Consider the following 18126-nt stretch of genomic DNA (forward strand, 5'->3'; position numbering starts at 1 on the left):
CAATCTAGTCTGGTTTTATTCACTTCTAATAACGTTTAGCTATATATAAAACTGCTTGATGCTACAAACTTTATGTTCTTATACTTTATTAGTATTTAATGCATTGAGCACACTGGTAATTGTAATACTTTGAACATTTATTGGCATGTTATTCCTAGTCATTTATTCAATAGTAAGTCCACAATCACAGAAAACAGCTTTCATCAACAACAACAAAAAAAAAGCTGAATAAAGAAACTTCATGCACAACTTCCTTTGCAAATCAAGTAGAAAATTACAAATCAGTCTAACGTTGATGCATAAATTATATTCATGAAAACCATTTCTCTGAAATACTACTTTAGCTGTCTAGCTTTATAATAAATTTGCCTTTGTAGGCCTACGTTATTGCAATAAATATGTTTGGGTCTGTGGAAATGTGCTGTTGTTCCTCTACCGGATCAAAGCCAAATGCATAAATACGATGTTCAGGAATCAAATCAGAAAGCAATCCCTATCGTGAACAAACAATTCTTGTGGTTAGCAGGCCTGCGTTCACTTTCCATGTTATCATATTGCTGCACATTGTGTTTTTGTGCGGTCGGGGTGTCAATTGCAGTTAAAATGGGTAAATACATGTTTAATTTTTTATAGCTGTTTGGATAAGAACATTTAAAATGAGCATTTAATTAGATGTTTCATGGTAGATTAGACAAGTAGGTGCTCATGGTCATTTGAATTAGTTTTCATAAGCGGTTGTTAAAAGGCAGCCAAAATATGTGTGTAAGTCTTAAAACAAGACACTGTATGCACTCTCATGATTATAAAACACTAACCAGACCATGGGCAAATATATGCACACACACATGCGGTCTGGAAGGAATTTCTTAGTAAGTTCTGGAACTATGAAAGGAAATTCATGATGCAGCAGACATGCAGGAAATGTGTGTGTGTGTTAGGGTATCTTCACCTGACCACTTGGCTTATTTATGAGTGAGGACATCCTGTGATTCTTCTGCCTTCAGCTCTATTTGTTTAGAACACACATACACAACAGTTTTCAATGCTCCTGGAAATCGACCAGCTTCTTCCCATCTGTCTCGATGGTCACTTACAATCAAAAAAAGTCAGCGAAATCTTTTCTTTATAGTAAATCGTAAATGACGACACAGTGGCTAGCATAGTCACCTCACAGCAAGAAGGTCACTGATTCAAGTCCCAGCTGGACCAGTTGGCTTTTTATGCGTAGCTTGCATGTTCTCCCCTTGTTGGCATGGGTTTCCTTTGGGTGCTTCGGTTTCCCCCACAGTCCAAAGATATGTTCTATAGGTGATTTGAATAAACTAAATTGGCTAGATTTTAAACTAGATTTAAATCTTCTTGAGAAATGATATTGTCCCCCCAAAAGCAAAACCCATCATCTGTTTATTATATTTTACAAATTTTAAATAATAAATAACAGCTTTTGCTTTTTACAGTGTTGTAACATAGTGGGTACAAACTAATATGAATGAATGATCACACATCTGATGTCCTATAAACAAGATTTTTAGATGTTTGTTTGAACATATTGTAAGCAGTTATTTTTCTGATGCTCCCACACTCTCAGAAAAAAAGGTCACTGGAGTACCTTTTCAAAAGCTACAAATTTTAATACCTCAAGTGTACATATTAGTACCTAAAAAGTACAAAAGTGTTCCACTTAAAATGTTTAGGTACTAATACATACTTTTGAGGTACCAATATGTACCTTTCATGTCCAAACATGTACCTCTGGAAAAGGTGCCACCCCAGTGACAGCTCGCGTACCTTTATTTCTGAGAGTGCAGGGATAGAGTTCCACTCCTGTGCTGCTGTAATTGAAAAGGCACCCTGACCAAAGGAACTTTTCCACAGTGGACAATACAGTCTCCTCTGGCTGCCCCTCGTGTTGCTTTCATTAAAAGAAGAAAAGAAAAAAATATAATAAAGCAGTGTTTCTCAACCATGTTCCTGGAGGACCACCAGCTCTGCATATTTCCCATGTCTCTTTAACCAAACACACCTGATTCAGATCATCAGCTCATTAGCAGTGATTGAAAGAACATGCAGTTTGAAAACATGCAGTGTTGGTGGTCCTTTATGAACATGGTTGAGAAACACAGCAATAACTATTCCAAAAGTAATTATATTATTATATATTATTAATAAGGGAAAATGTATCATAAAATAAAACATTTATATCCTAAGCAATACTAATCAAGTGCACCTTGTTGTCTCAGATCATTCTAATCACATAGTCAATGGGTTACTTCTTTTTTTACAGCTCATTGAAAGCCTATTTATGTGTAATGTGAAACAGATTTATGGATGCGCCTGGCATTTTAGAGGAAGGTGTCGCTCTCTGACTCTCGTGATGTTTTCATACAGGAAAGAGAGAGAGAGAGGGATTGTTGAAAAGGCAGAAGGCCAACTTGTGTGGCCACAGTCTGGTGAAGGACCTCAGAGAGCCAGAAAGAAGAAACTGAAAGTGTAATCATCATGCCGTTCCTTCTAGACGTCGTCTGTGGAGGTTTGATTCTGCTGCTGGGAACTGAGATCCTCTGGGTGGCTGGTGCACAGGTGAGATGCACACATATTTATGTAACGTGAATGTTTATTTGTGACTTTATATTACTTTTAGAGCAAGGTAAGACATTGTTTATTAAATATATGTGCACTTAGGAGGTTTGTACTAATTAGAAATGTAATATGTCTTAGTCAAAAGCTTGCTATGCTATATTTTTGTCCTGTTAACATTTATATAATAGTGTAGAAGCTGGCACAGATGAACATAAACATCCAGTTTGCTTTAATATCAATCTTCACTTCCCTACAGGGATATTTTTGCTACAAATGTTTACATTTTAGAGTAAAAATGTAGTAAATGTGGCACTTTAAGAGTTACTCACTCAGAAATTCCCTGATTTGACATGTATTGTTTAACATGCACTCGGGAATGCTGGGTAAAATAATCCCTAGAATGTCATTGGCCAGGCGCAAAGTCATGAACGAATCAGGTTAATCTCCTCGGAAAATCAGCGACAGGTGTCAAGATTCAATGTGATTTTCCTACTTTTCTAGTTTTGGGATATGCAGTATGAAAGAGAGCACATTTGTTTGCATTCTGTTGTTGTTGTGATTATTAATATCCCTTGTACATATGTGTGTGATTGTGTCTGTTTTCAGAAGCGCTGTGATAAGGATATCACGATGGTAACTAAATCCAAGTGTCATTCCTGCTCCTTATCACATTTAGCGAAGTGTCCCAATGGATACGCTAAGATGCCACCAGGCACAAGCGATAGGGACTGCAGGTACATATTCGTGTTTGTGTGTGTGTGCATGGTTTTGTTTGCTTCACGAGAACCAGAGGTGTCTACTTAGACAGTAAAATCTCTAATCAGTGATGAAGATTACAGAATGTCATTAGCTATGCTTCCATGCATTTATTTTTTTCATGCACATGTTGGATAGAAAAAAATATGATGTGCATAAAATCCTAAAATGGGCTTTAAAATGTTTTCAAATAGGGTGGGTCATTTTTGGTAAGAGTTTACTCACAGTCTTTGTATACAAATAATAAAACTCAATGGAAGAAGACACCCTTACTATATGCTTGTACTGTACAGTGCTTAAAAATCATCATACCCTGTGAAAATACATACCTTCACTCACATTCCCCCCTGCTTTCATAACACCTACAGGATAAAGCTAGAGAAAGGCACAGAAGGTTGCAAAGTTATTCGGAATATGAATTGGTTTCAGGCTGGATGACAAATTAAGTAATTATTTCAAAGGGGTGTGATGATTTTCTATATGCACTTTTTTATATAAACAAAAAACACACAGAGTCAGTAATTGAATCTCTCTATGTGTGTTTAGGTATTATGTCACACCTGTTTTTTCTATCTCGGGCTGTTCGTTTAATTGCTTCAAAGAAGTGGTGGAGCCCCAGTGCTGTCGAGGTTATTGGGGCAATGACTGCATGGGTAAGTTTAAGGTCTTTGAAGCAGAATTTCTGGGTTAGAATCCATTTCAAGTGTTCCATAGAAAACGTTTGACATCTGAAACCAGTTGGACATGGTCCACAAGTGACAAATTTGGCACATTTCATTTGGTGGTATTTCCGTCATTCAATGGGGGAAGATGCGCTGAGGGAATATTTTGATGGGAAGAGATGGACAGGAACTGTTCTGATGCCACCGCTAACAAATCTGAAACACAAACAGGACGGGAACTTCCCCTTTTGGGGAACAAAGTGTGAAAACATTATTATTATTGTTATTTCTGCACAAGAAAATGCAGGGTTCCACACAATTCATTCATGTTGTGCCAACACAAATTGATTAGACAAAGTTATCCTAAGAAATTTAAGTGGATTGAACATGAAACAAGTAAGTTGTCCCTAAAAAATATTAATTGTGTTGTTTTAGCAAACTTTAAATAAGTAGTTTGAACAAGCAGCAAAATAATTGTTTGGTGTGTACACAGTAAAAAATGCTGGGTTTTACACAATCGATTTGTGTTGGCACAACATGAAGAAATTAAGTTAACTTATCAGTTTTTGAAAATTTAAGTGGATTGAATATAAAACAATCAAGTTATCCCAAAAGTTTGTATTGTTTCAGCTCATTTTATTGAAGTAGTTTGAACAAGCATCAAAATCATCTTGATCGAGTGTATACTGTAATAAATGATGGCTTCCACACAATTCCTTCATGTTATCTCAACACAAAACGATTAAGTTAATTTAATTGTTTTTACAAATTAAAGTTAATTGAACTTAGAACAATTAAAGAGTTCACACTTAGCTGATAATCAATAAAGTGTATTTGGCATGCTGTCCCGGGAGAGAGCCCTGAGCTTGTAATATCCTCGAGCCTGGGGCTCCCTCCCGTTAGAAGGGCGAGAGGGGAGTACGAGCTCAGGTAGATCTCGAGAACTCCCCTGCATGTCACTGTGAGAAGTGTAAACTAAGGTTGTATGGGGTGATAATTTGGTTTAGTCGATTAGCTGTGGTTTCTGTTTTTGGACGGTGGGAGGAAACCGGGGAACCCGAGGGAAACCCACGCGAACACGGGGAGAACATGTGCACTCCACACAGAAACACCAACCAGCCCGATAAGTTTGACCAGCGTGTTCTTGCTGTGAGGCAACAGTGCTGGCCACTAGGCCACCGTGTCACCCTATCGGAAAAGGGGGAGGAAGTAGGGGTGGAAGGGGGGCGGAGCTTCAAGACAAAGATAACTGGAGTGAAAAACTCAGATTATTTATAATGCTTCCGTAATCATCTAATTGGGCAGATTATGGAGCTAAAAAGGAGCCAGCCGTTTTCATCATAAGCAAGTGATCCTCTCGAAAGTAGTTTATGAATAAACCACACTTAAGTTTTCCCAAAAAAATCAAGAATTGGGTTGTTTCAACTCATAAATAAGTAGTTTGAACAAGCGTCAAAATATATATTTTTTGAATGTAGTAAAGGAATACTAATAGAATGTCTGTTACGATTCATCGTAATTCTGTCAACCCCAAGAGACTATTAAAAGCGGCCATCGTCCAAAAATAACTACAAATCCTGCTGGATAAACTGAACTTCCAGAAGAAGTAAACTGGGAAGTAGGATTTTAGTTTATCCAGCAGGATCGTGAAGAATTTCTCATTTGATCCAAACAAGAGGATCGCTTCCAAATTATGAGAGGAATTTTATTAGCGTTCTTTTAGGAATGTTTGACTAAATCGTATGCATGAATGCGAACATACACTTCATCCCTTTTCCCGTTTTTAACTTTTCATGTGATCATGAGACCATGACGGTGTTGTTTCTCATGGTAGTTGGGAGCGAGATATCCAGTATATGAACTGATATAGTATTATTGATACAGTATAGTATGATGTAAAAATTATGAAGGAACTTTTGATACTTTGTGGAACAAGAGGATTGTGTATTTCCTTCCCTCTGATAGAGATATGGCAGGTTTGTGCTGCAGGAATGTGCAGATCCACAGCCTCATTTCCAGTATTTCCTCAGTCTGTCAGCGCTCAAACTGATCCCGCTGAGTTTGCTGAGTCAAGCACTTAAGTTACTGAAAGTTGTCTTGCTTTCTTTTGGTCTTTTATCAGCAGAGCTTCCTGCATTGTTCTTCAGGAGTTAAATGATTTGACCTTTGTGTCTTTGAAATGGGTCAGCATTGTGGAAGCTTAGTGAAGCATTATGAAAGGAAATGCTTTTTCCCGTTATACCCGATGTCATGTTTGACAGGCAGATTTATAGTCACATTGTTAAAACATTTACACATAATTCAGTGTAAATACTTCGGTTTGTTTGCTGCTTTAAATGTCGAGGTATAATCAAGTCGCAAAATGTTGATTAGCTTATTATTTAACAGTTCTATAAATCAACCCATAATTCCACAAAAATTATTTACAATATGACAAATAGATATATTAGCAAATATAAACAGCAATATTTCTAAACCATTAAATAACCCTCCTGTTGTGTTCATCTCCCACCCCTTACTTTAGTGTTCCCAGGCAAAATTGACCAGTCTCTTGTAACAATTTGCCAGAATTACCAGATGGCCAATCCGCCCCTGTTTGCAACCATTTACTCTAAAACATGTAGTCATAAGTCAAATGAATCTGTTTTTACAGCATGATAAGAATTTAATGTGTCTTAGTTCCACTGTATGTGTATTTATTTTAATTACTAATTAATTATACATGCAACTAATCCTAAACCAAACTCTAATCCTTTTAGTTGACATTACATTATATGGACACCTTAAAATAGCATCATTCAAAATCATAAAAGCAGTAACGTTAACAAAGGCGATGTTTTTATAAAGTGTTTGCAGTTTTTCTTCACAGTCAGTGCAGAAAATGTGAAGAATGTGCAGAAAGCGGCTCTGCGCATGAGTAAGAGTCTGCACATGCTGCGAGTGTGGTTTTTATTTGAGGTGTCACGTCTGCGCCTGATGTGTCTGGTTTGACAAGATGGGTTTGGTTTTGATGAAGGGTTTTTTGTCAGGACTATCAGAGCCACAATGGAGGGAAGGAAAAGAAGAGTTGAGGGTCAGTGGAGCAGGCGAGGGGCTGTTTGAAGAACAAAGGAGCTCTGCTAACTCATATCCTCTCACTAAGACCCCTAGCATCGCAAATACTTAAAAAATACACACTGTTCACTGACAATAAAGCTCAAAACTAAGTATTTTTTTGGTTTACCTTAAAAATTGTTTAGAGTATTTATTTATGCATTTAGTTTCATTTTTGTTTCTGATAAGATATTAAAGTAAAATAAATAATGTCTCTGCTAATTTAAGTTAGTTGGTTAACTAGAATTAACACAGCTCAGTAAATGCAGGTGTTCTCATAGTTAAGGTTGTCTAATGCATTGATGCATGTTGCTTATGATGTGCAATAGAAAAGGCTTCTTTCTTCTTCTTCTTCTTCTTCTTCTTCTTCTTCTTCTTCTTCTTCTTCTTCTTCTTCTTCTTCTCCTTATTATTATTATTATTATTATTTATAATTAAATATGTTACTAATTTTATACTACTATTACTACTACTACTACTACTACTACTAATAATAATAATAATAATAAAAGTAATAATAATAGTGATAATAATAATAACAATAATATTAATAACAACAACAATATTATTATTATTATTAATAATAATAATAATAATAATAATAATAATAATAACAACAATAATAATAATAATAATAATAATAATAATAATAATAACAATGATAATTATGATAATAATAATGAAAATAATAATAATAATGATAATAATAATAATAATAATAATAATAATAATAACAACAACAACAATAATAATAAAGATGATGATGATATTATTATTATTATTATTATTATTATTATTATTATTATTATTATTATTATTATGAAAAAATTCAGTATCATAGGGGGATTTCTTTGCAATTGTTTTGTTAGTTTTTTTATTTTATTTTTAAAACATTTTCATACCCATGACTTTGCCTTTACTCTTTTAACAGAGTGTCCAGGATCAGCATCGACGCCATGCAGCAATAATGGAGTCTGCTCTGATGGTATAGCAGGCAATGGGACTTGCACTTGCGCAGTGAGCTTGCTTTCCTTGTTTTGCTCTGTCTGAATCAAGCACACTGCTGTCAATCAAACTTTTGGAGGTGTTTATTTATTTTATTTCATTTTTTGCAGTCTGGTTTTACAGGAGCAGCTTGCGAGGAATGCAAAACAGACTTATATGGACCCACTTGCAGTAATGGTAGAGAAAACCTTTTATTCTGTACTTCTGAATGAATTGGTTTGGGGTACTTTTGTGTTTGTATTCAGTCTATTGAATTTCTTGTGCTGGTTAGTGTGTCGTTGCAAGAATGGACTGTGTAGCAGCGGTTTGAAAGGAACAGGAGAGTGCACATGTTTTTCTGGGTACACCGGCCTAGACTGCGCCCAAGGTAAACCCTTGAACTCTTAAATTTCTCTTTGAGTGGGACATTGCACATTAAAGCAGCATTTGAGTGAGTGTATTTTTTTCTTCTCAGAGCTCCCAGCATGTGCTGCTTTGCAGTGTGGGCCGGATTCTCGTTGTATCGAGGAAATGTTGACAGGGCAGCTTGTGTGCAAGTGCAAACCTGGTTATCAAGGGGATGGAGTACAGTGTACATGTGAGTATATACTAAAATTACATATTATATTTTTAGTAATGTTTAACTTCATTTGTTTGTTTAAATTCAGCCCATATAAATTGTTTGCAACCAGATAGCTTAGTTTTTTTTTTAGCAAATCCAATGAATCATTTTTTTTTTTCAGTGTGTGATAACAATTTAATGTGTCTTAATGTGTCAGTTATATGACATTATAACAATAATTGGTTATTGTCTTAAAAAACACTTAAAATGGGTCATTGATTTAAACATAATATGAGTTCAAATGCAAGATTTTTAAATATATATTTATAAAAGCATATTAGAAGCTATAGAAGAGCGTATTAATTAGTGTTTCAAGGAACCTACTGATGAACATTTGTTGTTAGCATATTAACAAAACATTTTTATTGACATTTACTTATATGCAGTTCAGTGATCATACTTAATTGTAATCCATAATTGAAATTTACGTTTGATCTCAATCTAAAATTTCTCATATCCAAAAACAGCATTTTCCAGACAAGCAGAAGATTTAGTCTTGTTCTAAGAAATAATATGCCTAATTTAAGTAAGTTTTTCCTTAAAACAAGCAAAATAATCATGTCCTTTTTCCTTATATGTGATTAAAATAGTGATCATACCTAATTGTATTGCTTGAATAAATTTAACAATATATTAATAATTTTATTTACAAAGTATTCAAAAAGATATTATATAGTCAAAGTCTGAATTAACAGCCTTTTTTTGTAAATATTTTTTCCCTATTTCTGTTCAAAGAAGTTATTTTTTCAACATATTTCTAAACATAATAGTTTTAAAAAGGAAAGCTTATTTATGAACTAATTTCGAGAGGGTCACATGCTGATGATTGACCATGTCTGGTGCCACATTAGCTATTTGATGATCTACCAATCAGATAAATCCAAAACACACAGAAATAACTGGATTTCTTTACCTTAGTCATCTTCATCTTAAAGAACCCCCATCCACCCCGACTCTTCCCCCTCTTTCCTTTAAAAAGATATTATATATTCAGTTAGAATCAGAATTATTAGCAATTGAATTTATTTTTGTAAATATTTTTCTATAATTTCTGTTTAACAGTGTTTTTTTTTTCAACATATTTCTAAACATAATAGCTTTACTAACTAATAACTGATTTCTGATATCTTTGCCAATGACAGTCCATAATATTTTACTAAATATTTATTTAAAAAGATGCTGGTATTCAGCTAAAAGTGCAATTTAAAGGTTAATAGGTTAATTAGGTTAGATAGGCAAGTTAGGGCAATTAGGCAAGTCATTTTGTCATTTTGCAAGTGGTTTGTCTGTAGGCTTCACTGCAAAAAAAGGCTTTTCTTACTTGGATTTATTTTTTGTCTTGTTTCGAAAATCTAAAACATTTTAAATAAAAAAAACATTTTCCTGACAAGCAAAAAATATTGTCTTGTTTTAAGAAATGAGTCAAAATTAAGTGAGTTTTCACATTAAACAAGCAAAATAACCTGCCAATGAGGTAAGAAAAATAATCTTGTCAAAACTAAAAAAAAAAAAAAGGGGTTATTTTTCTTACACCATTGGCAGTAAAACTCACTTAATTTTGACATGCTATTTCTTAAAACAAGACAATATATTTTGCTTGTCTAGAAAATGCTTCTTGACTTAAGTATTTTTAGATATTTGGACTAGAAACAAGACAAAAAAATCCAAGAAAGCCTTTTTTGCAGTGTGATCATTTTTTTAAAGATTTTATTATCAATACATATGCAAATAAGCTGATTTTAAGCATCAAAACAAATGTAACACAGCTTTAAATGTAGTTTGTTATGACCTTTTTGAACTCACAAATGCTCTTTTCTATATGTCACATTGATTATGCAGCAATCAACCCGTGCTTGAGGAGTGTGTGCCATGCGAATGCAGTGTGTGCGCATACGGGACCGAACAAGCATGTCTGCACATGTACAGAAGGCTATAGTGGCGACGGTCGAGTCTGCATGCCCATTGACCCATGCCAGACTAATCTAGGCAACTGCACATCTGGCTCTACCCGCTGTGTGTATGACGGTCCTGGAAAAGTGTGTTTGCATTCATAACTTCCCTTATTAAATGCTTGAATGTTACACTTTATTTACAGTTTGCTGTTTTCCACAGGCTCACTGTGAGTGTTTGGAGGGATTCGAGAAGTTTGTTGAAGGGCAGGGCTGCAGTATTATAGATCTGTGCAAACCAGACTCCTGCCATAAATACGCCACCTGTGCCACAGCTGAACCAGGAACAGTGGAGTAGGTGACGGATTTCATTTGATTGATTTTATTTATGCCCTTCTTCATAAATTTAGAACCTAAATACACTTTCAATTGTAATAATTTCAGATGTAACTGCCGCGAAGGTTTCATTGGGAATGGAAAAATATGCTTTGGGGACATCATTCAACAGCTGAATGAAATGAATTCGAAGCCAGGAGGAAAATGGACGGGTCAGCTCTCCAGTGCCATCACACTGTTCAGTGAGTGACACGCTAAAAATACATTCCATAGTGTTTATTTTTCATCAGACACATTTAATGAAATGGTTGTTAATTTGAAGTCACCATGATGGAGGTCAGCATCTGCTTTAGTTGGGCTCTTCAACTTTTTATTTTAACACTAGCTTTTAGTTTGGTTGCTATAGTTTATTGTGTTGATCACACTTTTTATATAGCATGAAAAGCCAAATGTAAATATATATGTAATAAGTTCAATTCACTCACAAACTATAAAAAGTCACACAAACTCAAATTATTTGAGTTAGTAGAACTGTTTTAGAAAATTGAGTTCAATCTAGCAAAAAATACATACTACTTAAAAAAACAAAGGGGGTGCCTTTCAAAAAATATGGATGCCTCTAATGATCCTCTGACTCTATGAACACATCGGATGTATTTTCACAATATGTGTGACCTTAACCACGGCATAACTTTGTGTAATTTTTTTTTTTTTTTTTGTATTTTGTTTGTATGTTTATTTATTTATTTATTTCTTTATTATTATTATTATTTTTAAATGTATTTACATTTTTTTCTCTTTGCCTTTTGCTGCTAAACTTGTCTACTGATACATTTGTCTTTGCCCTTTTTTTGTTTACGTTTGTATGTTCATTAAAATCAAACAAAGAATTAAAAAAAAGAAAAGAAAATTGAGTTCATACAACTCAATCAATTTAATTATTTTGAACATTAGGGTTTACAGGGAACCAATCCCACTGGAGGGAGGGTTATTGTTGTTTGTTTCAGAAATTAAGATTAGGCTGAAGTATGGTGGCTGAGAGAGCTCAAACATGCTGCAAACACATGCAAATACAAAAATGCTAACAAATGGAGACACCATTTTCATCATGATGATTTATAACAAGCTTGCATGCAAATCTCACAACACACACAAGTAGAGAAATCACATCAAGCAGATCACATCAGTCAGGACACCCTAAAAATGTAATGACCCCGGCTGCTTCCTGTTTAGAGGCAGCTGAGTTGTCAGAAATCGGAGAAGTGTTTTTTTTTAACATCCTGGATTTACGGTTTCTTGCTGTTTGCGTATTTTTAGCCCAAATAATCTGACAAACTGCACAATTAACATTAAATCAAGGATTATTTTAATGCCATCTTAGCAAGAGTTTTCTCAGAATGTAAATGTTTTTCCACAAGTTTTCCAAAATTAGGTGATTTTTTCTCTTAAAACAACCAAACAGTCATGTTTTAGCCCATTGGCAGACTGTTGTTTTAAGGGAAAATTCTTTTGTCATATTATTTATTAAAACAATATGTTTAGCTTGTCTGCTAAATGCTTCGATTTAAGAGTTTTTATATATTTAGACAAGACAAAAATCTAAGGAAGAAAAGCATTTTTTTGCAGTGTACAAACAACAAGAGACTGTATGATTAGATTTTAAACACTGACTCTAAACGGGAAGCAGGGGTTTCTGTGTTTGCATGCTTCGTGAGAATGTATGCGCATGTGTTGTCAAACCGATGACGATAATTGTCTCAGTTTGCTGGTGTTTTTGTATTTAAATGTGTTTATTTTTTTTACATGCACTTCTTTCAGTCACCATACTGAAGCCTTCACAATACTGAGAATAAATTATTATTATTTTTTCCTTATGTTAAAGGTAGGATAAATATAAAAAAGACACAATGTAGTGCTCATTTTATTATTTCTGCTGTTTCAGATCAAGTCACAGGATGGTTCTTAACCGCTCGTGGACCATTTACCGTGTTTGTCCCAGTGAACAAGGCTTTTAAGGGCACGTCTGTAAGTTAAGCAGTCATGATTTTGCCAAGTATGATGCGATCCTGAAACATCTTTTTTCTTTTTTTTTTTTATGTAATCCATACCTATTCCCCAAGCATAGCTGTAAATTATTCCCAAAATCAGAGGGAATCAATAGCTGGATAACAATCATGTAGAAGTGCATAAACCTAACCGTAAGCCTAAACTTAACAGAAACATAAACATATCCCTTAATTCTGATTGGCTGATTGGAATGTTATTTCGGGATCAACATAGATCTAGCAACATGGTGAAATCAGGTTGGCGTAAGCAGCACACACATTCAGTAACTATGATTTGTTGATCATATCTACCTTATTTTGCCATCCTGAAGTACTTCGCAGATCTTTTACATTTACAAAAACAGCTATGTTACACACTACAAGAAAATAATACGGATACATTTAACAGCATGCTTTTGCTCCAGGTGAAATCCCTGCTGGCTGACGAGATGAAAGCTCGCTATCTTGCTAAGCTACACGTGGTTGCTGGAGAGGTGAACTCTGAGTCTCTGAAGAAGGGAATCCTCTTCCATACGCTCACCGGCATGGGTGCAGAATCAATGATAGATGTAGGTAACTGAATGCAGGTTGTGTGTGTGTCTTCCAGTTGTTTTCAATGATGTGCAAATGCAGGAATCTTCACATCCTGTTTCTTTACTACTCGGACTCTTTCCTGTTCAGATCTTGTGTGCTTTGCTACGTGTGACGCCAGAGAATCATTGAACGTAAATCTGACAAATGTTTCTTTTAAAGGCAGAGCAGGTGAAGATACGTCTTCATGGTAGCCGTAAGAAAGGAGCGCTCGTGGAGTCTGACATCTTTGCCTCAAATGGAATGATTCATTTGATCGACAAGCTGATGGATGCAGTTCCTTCCACTGTGATCAGCGAGAAAGAGGTGTGTGAAAATAGGTGTGTTGTCTTCATCGAATGCTGTTCTTGTTTATTCGAAAGAGCCAACAGTGTTCCTTTATCTCTTACTTTCAGGAAAGCTTGCTGGAGATTCTCTCTAAAAATGGAAAGTTCTCTCAGTTTAAGTCTCTGCTTGAGGTGAGATTTAAGTGAAGTTTATTTATAAACTGATTTCGAGAGGATCACATGCTAATCATTGGCCACGGCTGGTCCCACGTTAGCTATCTTATGATCTACCAATCAGATGAATCCAAAACACACATAAATACCCGGATTTCTTTATCTTAGTCATTTTCGTCTTGAAGAATCCACCACGACTCCTTTCTTTTTTCTAGCTTAATTCAGGATAGGATGGCATGTGGTTAGTACTGTTGGCTGACGGCTGTGCCAGCAGGTGTTTCTGTGTGCATGTTCTCTTTGCATGTTCTCCTTGTGCTTGCATGGGTTTCCTCCGGGTACTTCGGTTTCCCCCCACAGTCCAAAGACATAATAATAATAATAATAATAATAATAATAATAATAACTTACATTTATAAAGCATTTTTCTGGGCACTCTACACGCAATAATAAGCGCTTTACACATAGGGGGGAATGTCCTCATCCACCCAGTGTGCAGCATCCACCTGGATGGCAGCCATTTTGCGCCAGACCCCACACCAGACACCTGATAGGTGGAGAGAAGACAAAGTGATGAAGCCAATTATGATATGGGGATGGTTAGGAGGCCATGATTGACATTGGCCAGTGGGAAAATTTGGCCAGGATGAAACTGGGATTTTTAAAGACCACAGAGAGTCAGGACCTCGGTTTAACGTCCGAAAGACAGATGAGATGGACAGGCAGCATAAGTTAATTGAATAAACTAAAATGGCAGTAGTATATTAGTGTGAGAGTGTATGGGTGTTTCTTAGTACTTACAAACAGCTTACAAACAGAAGGGTATCCACTGTGTAAAACCTACAGGCAACAATTTATCAGACAACCCCTGATAAACAAAGGAAAATGAATGAATGAATGAATTCATAGAAGCTCTCGAGACCTACCTGAGCTCAGACTCCCCTCTAACCCGATAAAACAGGAGGGAGATCCAGGCTGGAGGATCATCTGTGCTCAGGGCTCTCTCCCGGGACAGCATGCTAAGTGTGAACTCTTGAAACTCTAAAAAACCCTTAAATAACATTTGATCTGTGCTAGAAATGATATTTCATTAATATCTTTCAAATTTTAAAAAGCCTGTTTACTGTTGTGGGTCATTGGGAGTTTTGACTTATTAATATCGTTTTTGTCCCTTTTATTGGAATTTAAAACAACTGTCTATTTGAAATGATTCCTGTGATGGCCATCATGATATTTTTAAGGATTTCCTTATTAAATTCTGCCATTTATTTTTTCCAGAAAACCAATTTGGCAACTGTTTTAGAAGAAGACGGACCGTACACACTGTTTGCGCCAACAAATGTGGCTTTTGCCTTGATGAAGCCAGACTATTTAGCCTACCTAAAATCTGAAGAGGTAGCATACAATATAACAACTGGTTTTTAATCATTTTAACTTATAAATGTATGTTCTGTCATCAGCCTCACTTTACTTTTCTCTTTCCTCTTATAGGGTAAAACCAAACTACTTGAACTGATGCGCAATCACATAGTGTCCACGACTCCGGTTTGTATACAGATGGCTACAAATGTGTTCAAATGCATTTCTTAATCATTGACTACTAATGGCTGTCATATGTATTTACAGCTAAGCGCCTATGTTATTGTGTCAAACCCTCGTGCTGTGACCATGGCTGAACAGATCCTGACATTTAATGTGACTACTGCTGTAAGTAATAATTCTATTCAGCTAAAAAAGAAAACATTAAATCTAGTTTTTTATGCATTTTGAACGTTTATTTCAGTGGCCATCAGAAGTATTTCAAGATATAGTTCAGCCAGAAATGAAAATCTATCATCATTTACTTACCGTTAAGTATGTGTACTGTATACAGTACAGCATATACAGAAGATAAGTTAAAGAATGTTGGTAACCAGACAGTTTCTGCTCCCCTTTGACCATTTTTTCCATACTGTTTACAACACTTTGGTAAATGAAGACAGATTCTTCATTTTTTAGTGATCCCATTGCCCTCATTGTCTAAATACATAAAAGTGATGCCCCTGAAAACAAAAGCTCTTATAATTAGTCATTTTAAGGATGATTTTGGAATTAAAATGCTTTTAATATTTGACTTTGTCACATATAGGGGCAGATTCTAGTCAATGGGGAATCTGTAATTGAACTGGACGTTGAAGCAAAGAATGGCCGTCTTCATTCACTTGAGGGTCTTCTGATACCTCCGTCTATAGAGCCCATCCTACCTCACAGGTGTGACATCATAAAGCCCATTAAGTATATGGTAAGCAATCATATACAATTTTGCTGATATAGGCACAGTTGCACCTCGTAGTTTTGCCAAATACGATGCGCTCCTGGATTAACATCTGTGTTGGTCCTGGAACATCATTTTTGTTTGGAAAATGTACCTATTCCCTACTACTAAACCCATCCATAACTTTAAATTATTTCCAAATTCAGGATTAATATTTGGATAGCACTCATGTTGAAGTGCATAAACTCACCATAAACACAAATAGCATCCCTTAATTCTGATTGGCTGAGTGAAATGTTGTTCCAGGATACATATAGATGTTAATCCAGGAACATGTCCTACTTGGTGAAATCAGGTTGGCGAGGCACAGTTTGGTTTCTGACAGACATTTCATGCACTGTGAAATGAAGTTAATGTTTTAGTGCATTATATGAGAAAATAGATTTTTGATTATAGTTATATCTAAAGCAGTGATACCCAAACTAGGGCCCGTGGGCCAAAGTTGGCCCTTTGTTTCCTTTGATTTGGCCCGCCAATGGAAAAATGATTGAGAAGGATTGGGGAATGCCTTTAACAGAGATTCTCATTTAACCTTTTGTTTGTTTGCTTTATTGTTGAGCAACAAAAAAAGCAAACTAAAATTAAATCCTCCACTCAAATGTTGCAAATAAATCAGATTGTTTAGAAATGTACATACTGTCACTTAAGGAGAAGGGGACAAAGCAAAAGACATTGGCGTGCAAATCAAGGCAAAGGCACGGTTCAGCATTACCACTGTATTCGGCAATGAACTCTGTTGTTTTATAAGTGGATTTTTAAAAATGGTTTTATTGTAATATGTCCGTTAAAATAATATACATTTTCGAAAATTAGAATCCATTAGTAAATACAAAGTAATTTTTTCTATTTATTTTAAAAATTATTAAATACATAAAGAAATTTTCCATGGCAGTCTTAATGTAATACGGTTTGCAATGTTTACATTCGCAGAGCTCTCAATCAAGCTTGGATTTTGGCCCTTCATAAGAAAAAAGTTTGGGTACTCCTGGTCTAAATTTGTAAGACCTCCTAAACTAAATTTGGAACGTTTAAAAGAGCATAACAGGATATTATAATGACGACATGTAAACCATAAACACAGTGACACCACTACAACACCAGAGAGGGCACTTTAAGATAACTAACTTCTTCAACATGTACATGATTCACCTTATTTTTTCTCTCTTTACAACACAGGTCGCCTTCCAGCTGTTTGTAATAATTGATCATTGTCTCTTTGTCACAGGCTCCATGTGTTAGCTGTACACTTATCTCCAAATCTACTTGTCCAACTGGTGAATCACTGGTAACTTTTTTCAATATTAGTGCATTTTAAAATTTAAAACAATAAAGATTACATAAAAATGATTATGAAAGCTTTGTTTAAAATTCCACCCTTTAGGTTGGCATTAATTTTCATAAAAATGTGCTCAGTGACACTACTTTGATGCTTTTCCCCACCTTTTTATGACTCCAGAAGGCATACAGAAGAGGCTGTGTTTTCAATAAGAAGCAACTTGGCCTGAGCTTACCCAGCATTGGCTGTTCCCACATCTGCAATGACACAAAGACTGTGAGTATTTATTTAACTTTAGACATTTTGTGTCTAACACATTTATGCATCATTTGCAGCTGCGTCTAGCTTATCAAAAGTCGTATTACCCGTTATTTGTCTTGACTAGACTCCTCAGTGCTGTAAAGGTTTTTTTGGACCTGACTGTTCCCCATGCCCGGGTGGTTTTACCACCCCCTGTTCCTCTCACGGGACGGTAAATCCTACACACATTCATACCTTGTGTACTATGTAGTATTTTTTTATTAAATAAGCTCCTATTGTC

General features: G+C 35.5%; 1 protein-coding gene across 3 annotated transcripts in view; it reads left to right on the plus strand.

Moving 5' to 3' along the window:
* Positions 1 to 2442: 2442 nt before the first annotated feature.
* stab2 (stabilin 2) overlaps positions 2443 to 18126 on the plus strand; it is a 41711-nt gene continuing 26027 nt past the window's right edge. Inside the window, exons 1-21 of one of the 3 annotated variants that reach the window (NM_001290178.2) lie at positions 2443 to 2580; positions 3187 to 3314; positions 3883 to 3989; positions 8023 to 8108; positions 8207 to 8273; positions 8368 to 8463; positions 8551 to 8673; positions 10537 to 10733; positions 10810 to 10940; positions 11031 to 11164; positions 12865 to 12947; positions 13393 to 13536; positions 13721 to 13864; positions 13954 to 14016; positions 15274 to 15390; positions 15487 to 15540; positions 15622 to 15702; positions 16124 to 16276; positions 17535 to 17594; positions 17766 to 17861; positions 17971 to 18057. In NM_001290178.2, the coding sequence (NP_001277107.2) occupies positions 2500 to 2580; positions 3187 to 3314; positions 3883 to 3989; positions 8023 to 8108; positions 8207 to 8273; positions 8368 to 8463; positions 8551 to 8673; positions 10537 to 10733; positions 10810 to 10940; positions 11031 to 11164; positions 12865 to 12947; positions 13393 to 13536; positions 13721 to 13864; positions 13954 to 14016; positions 15274 to 15390; positions 15487 to 15540; positions 15622 to 15702; positions 16124 to 16276; positions 17535 to 17594; positions 17766 to 17861; positions 17971 to 18057 (2232 nt within the window). In that variant the 5' untranslated portion in view covers positions 2443 to 2499. Of the gene's footprint in view, positions 2581 to 3186; positions 3315 to 3882; positions 3990 to 8022; positions 8109 to 8206; positions 8274 to 8367; positions 8464 to 8550; positions 8674 to 10536; positions 10734 to 10809; positions 10945 to 11030; positions 11165 to 12864; positions 12948 to 13392; positions 13537 to 13720; positions 13865 to 13953; positions 14017 to 15273; positions 15391 to 15486; positions 15541 to 15621; positions 15703 to 16123; positions 16277 to 17534; positions 17595 to 17765; positions 17862 to 17970; positions 18058 to 18126 lie in introns of all 3 variants that reach the window. The other 2 variants (XM_087247213.1, XM_087247212.1) reach the window with 2 other exon arrangements.

The sequence above is a fragment of the Danio rerio genome, chromosome 4 (assembly GCF_052040795.2).
Source record: "Danio rerio strain M-AB ecotype USA chromosome 4, GRCz13ab, whole genome shotgun sequence".
NCBI lineage: Eukaryota > Metazoa > Chordata > Actinopteri > Cypriniformes > Danionidae > Danio > Danio rerio.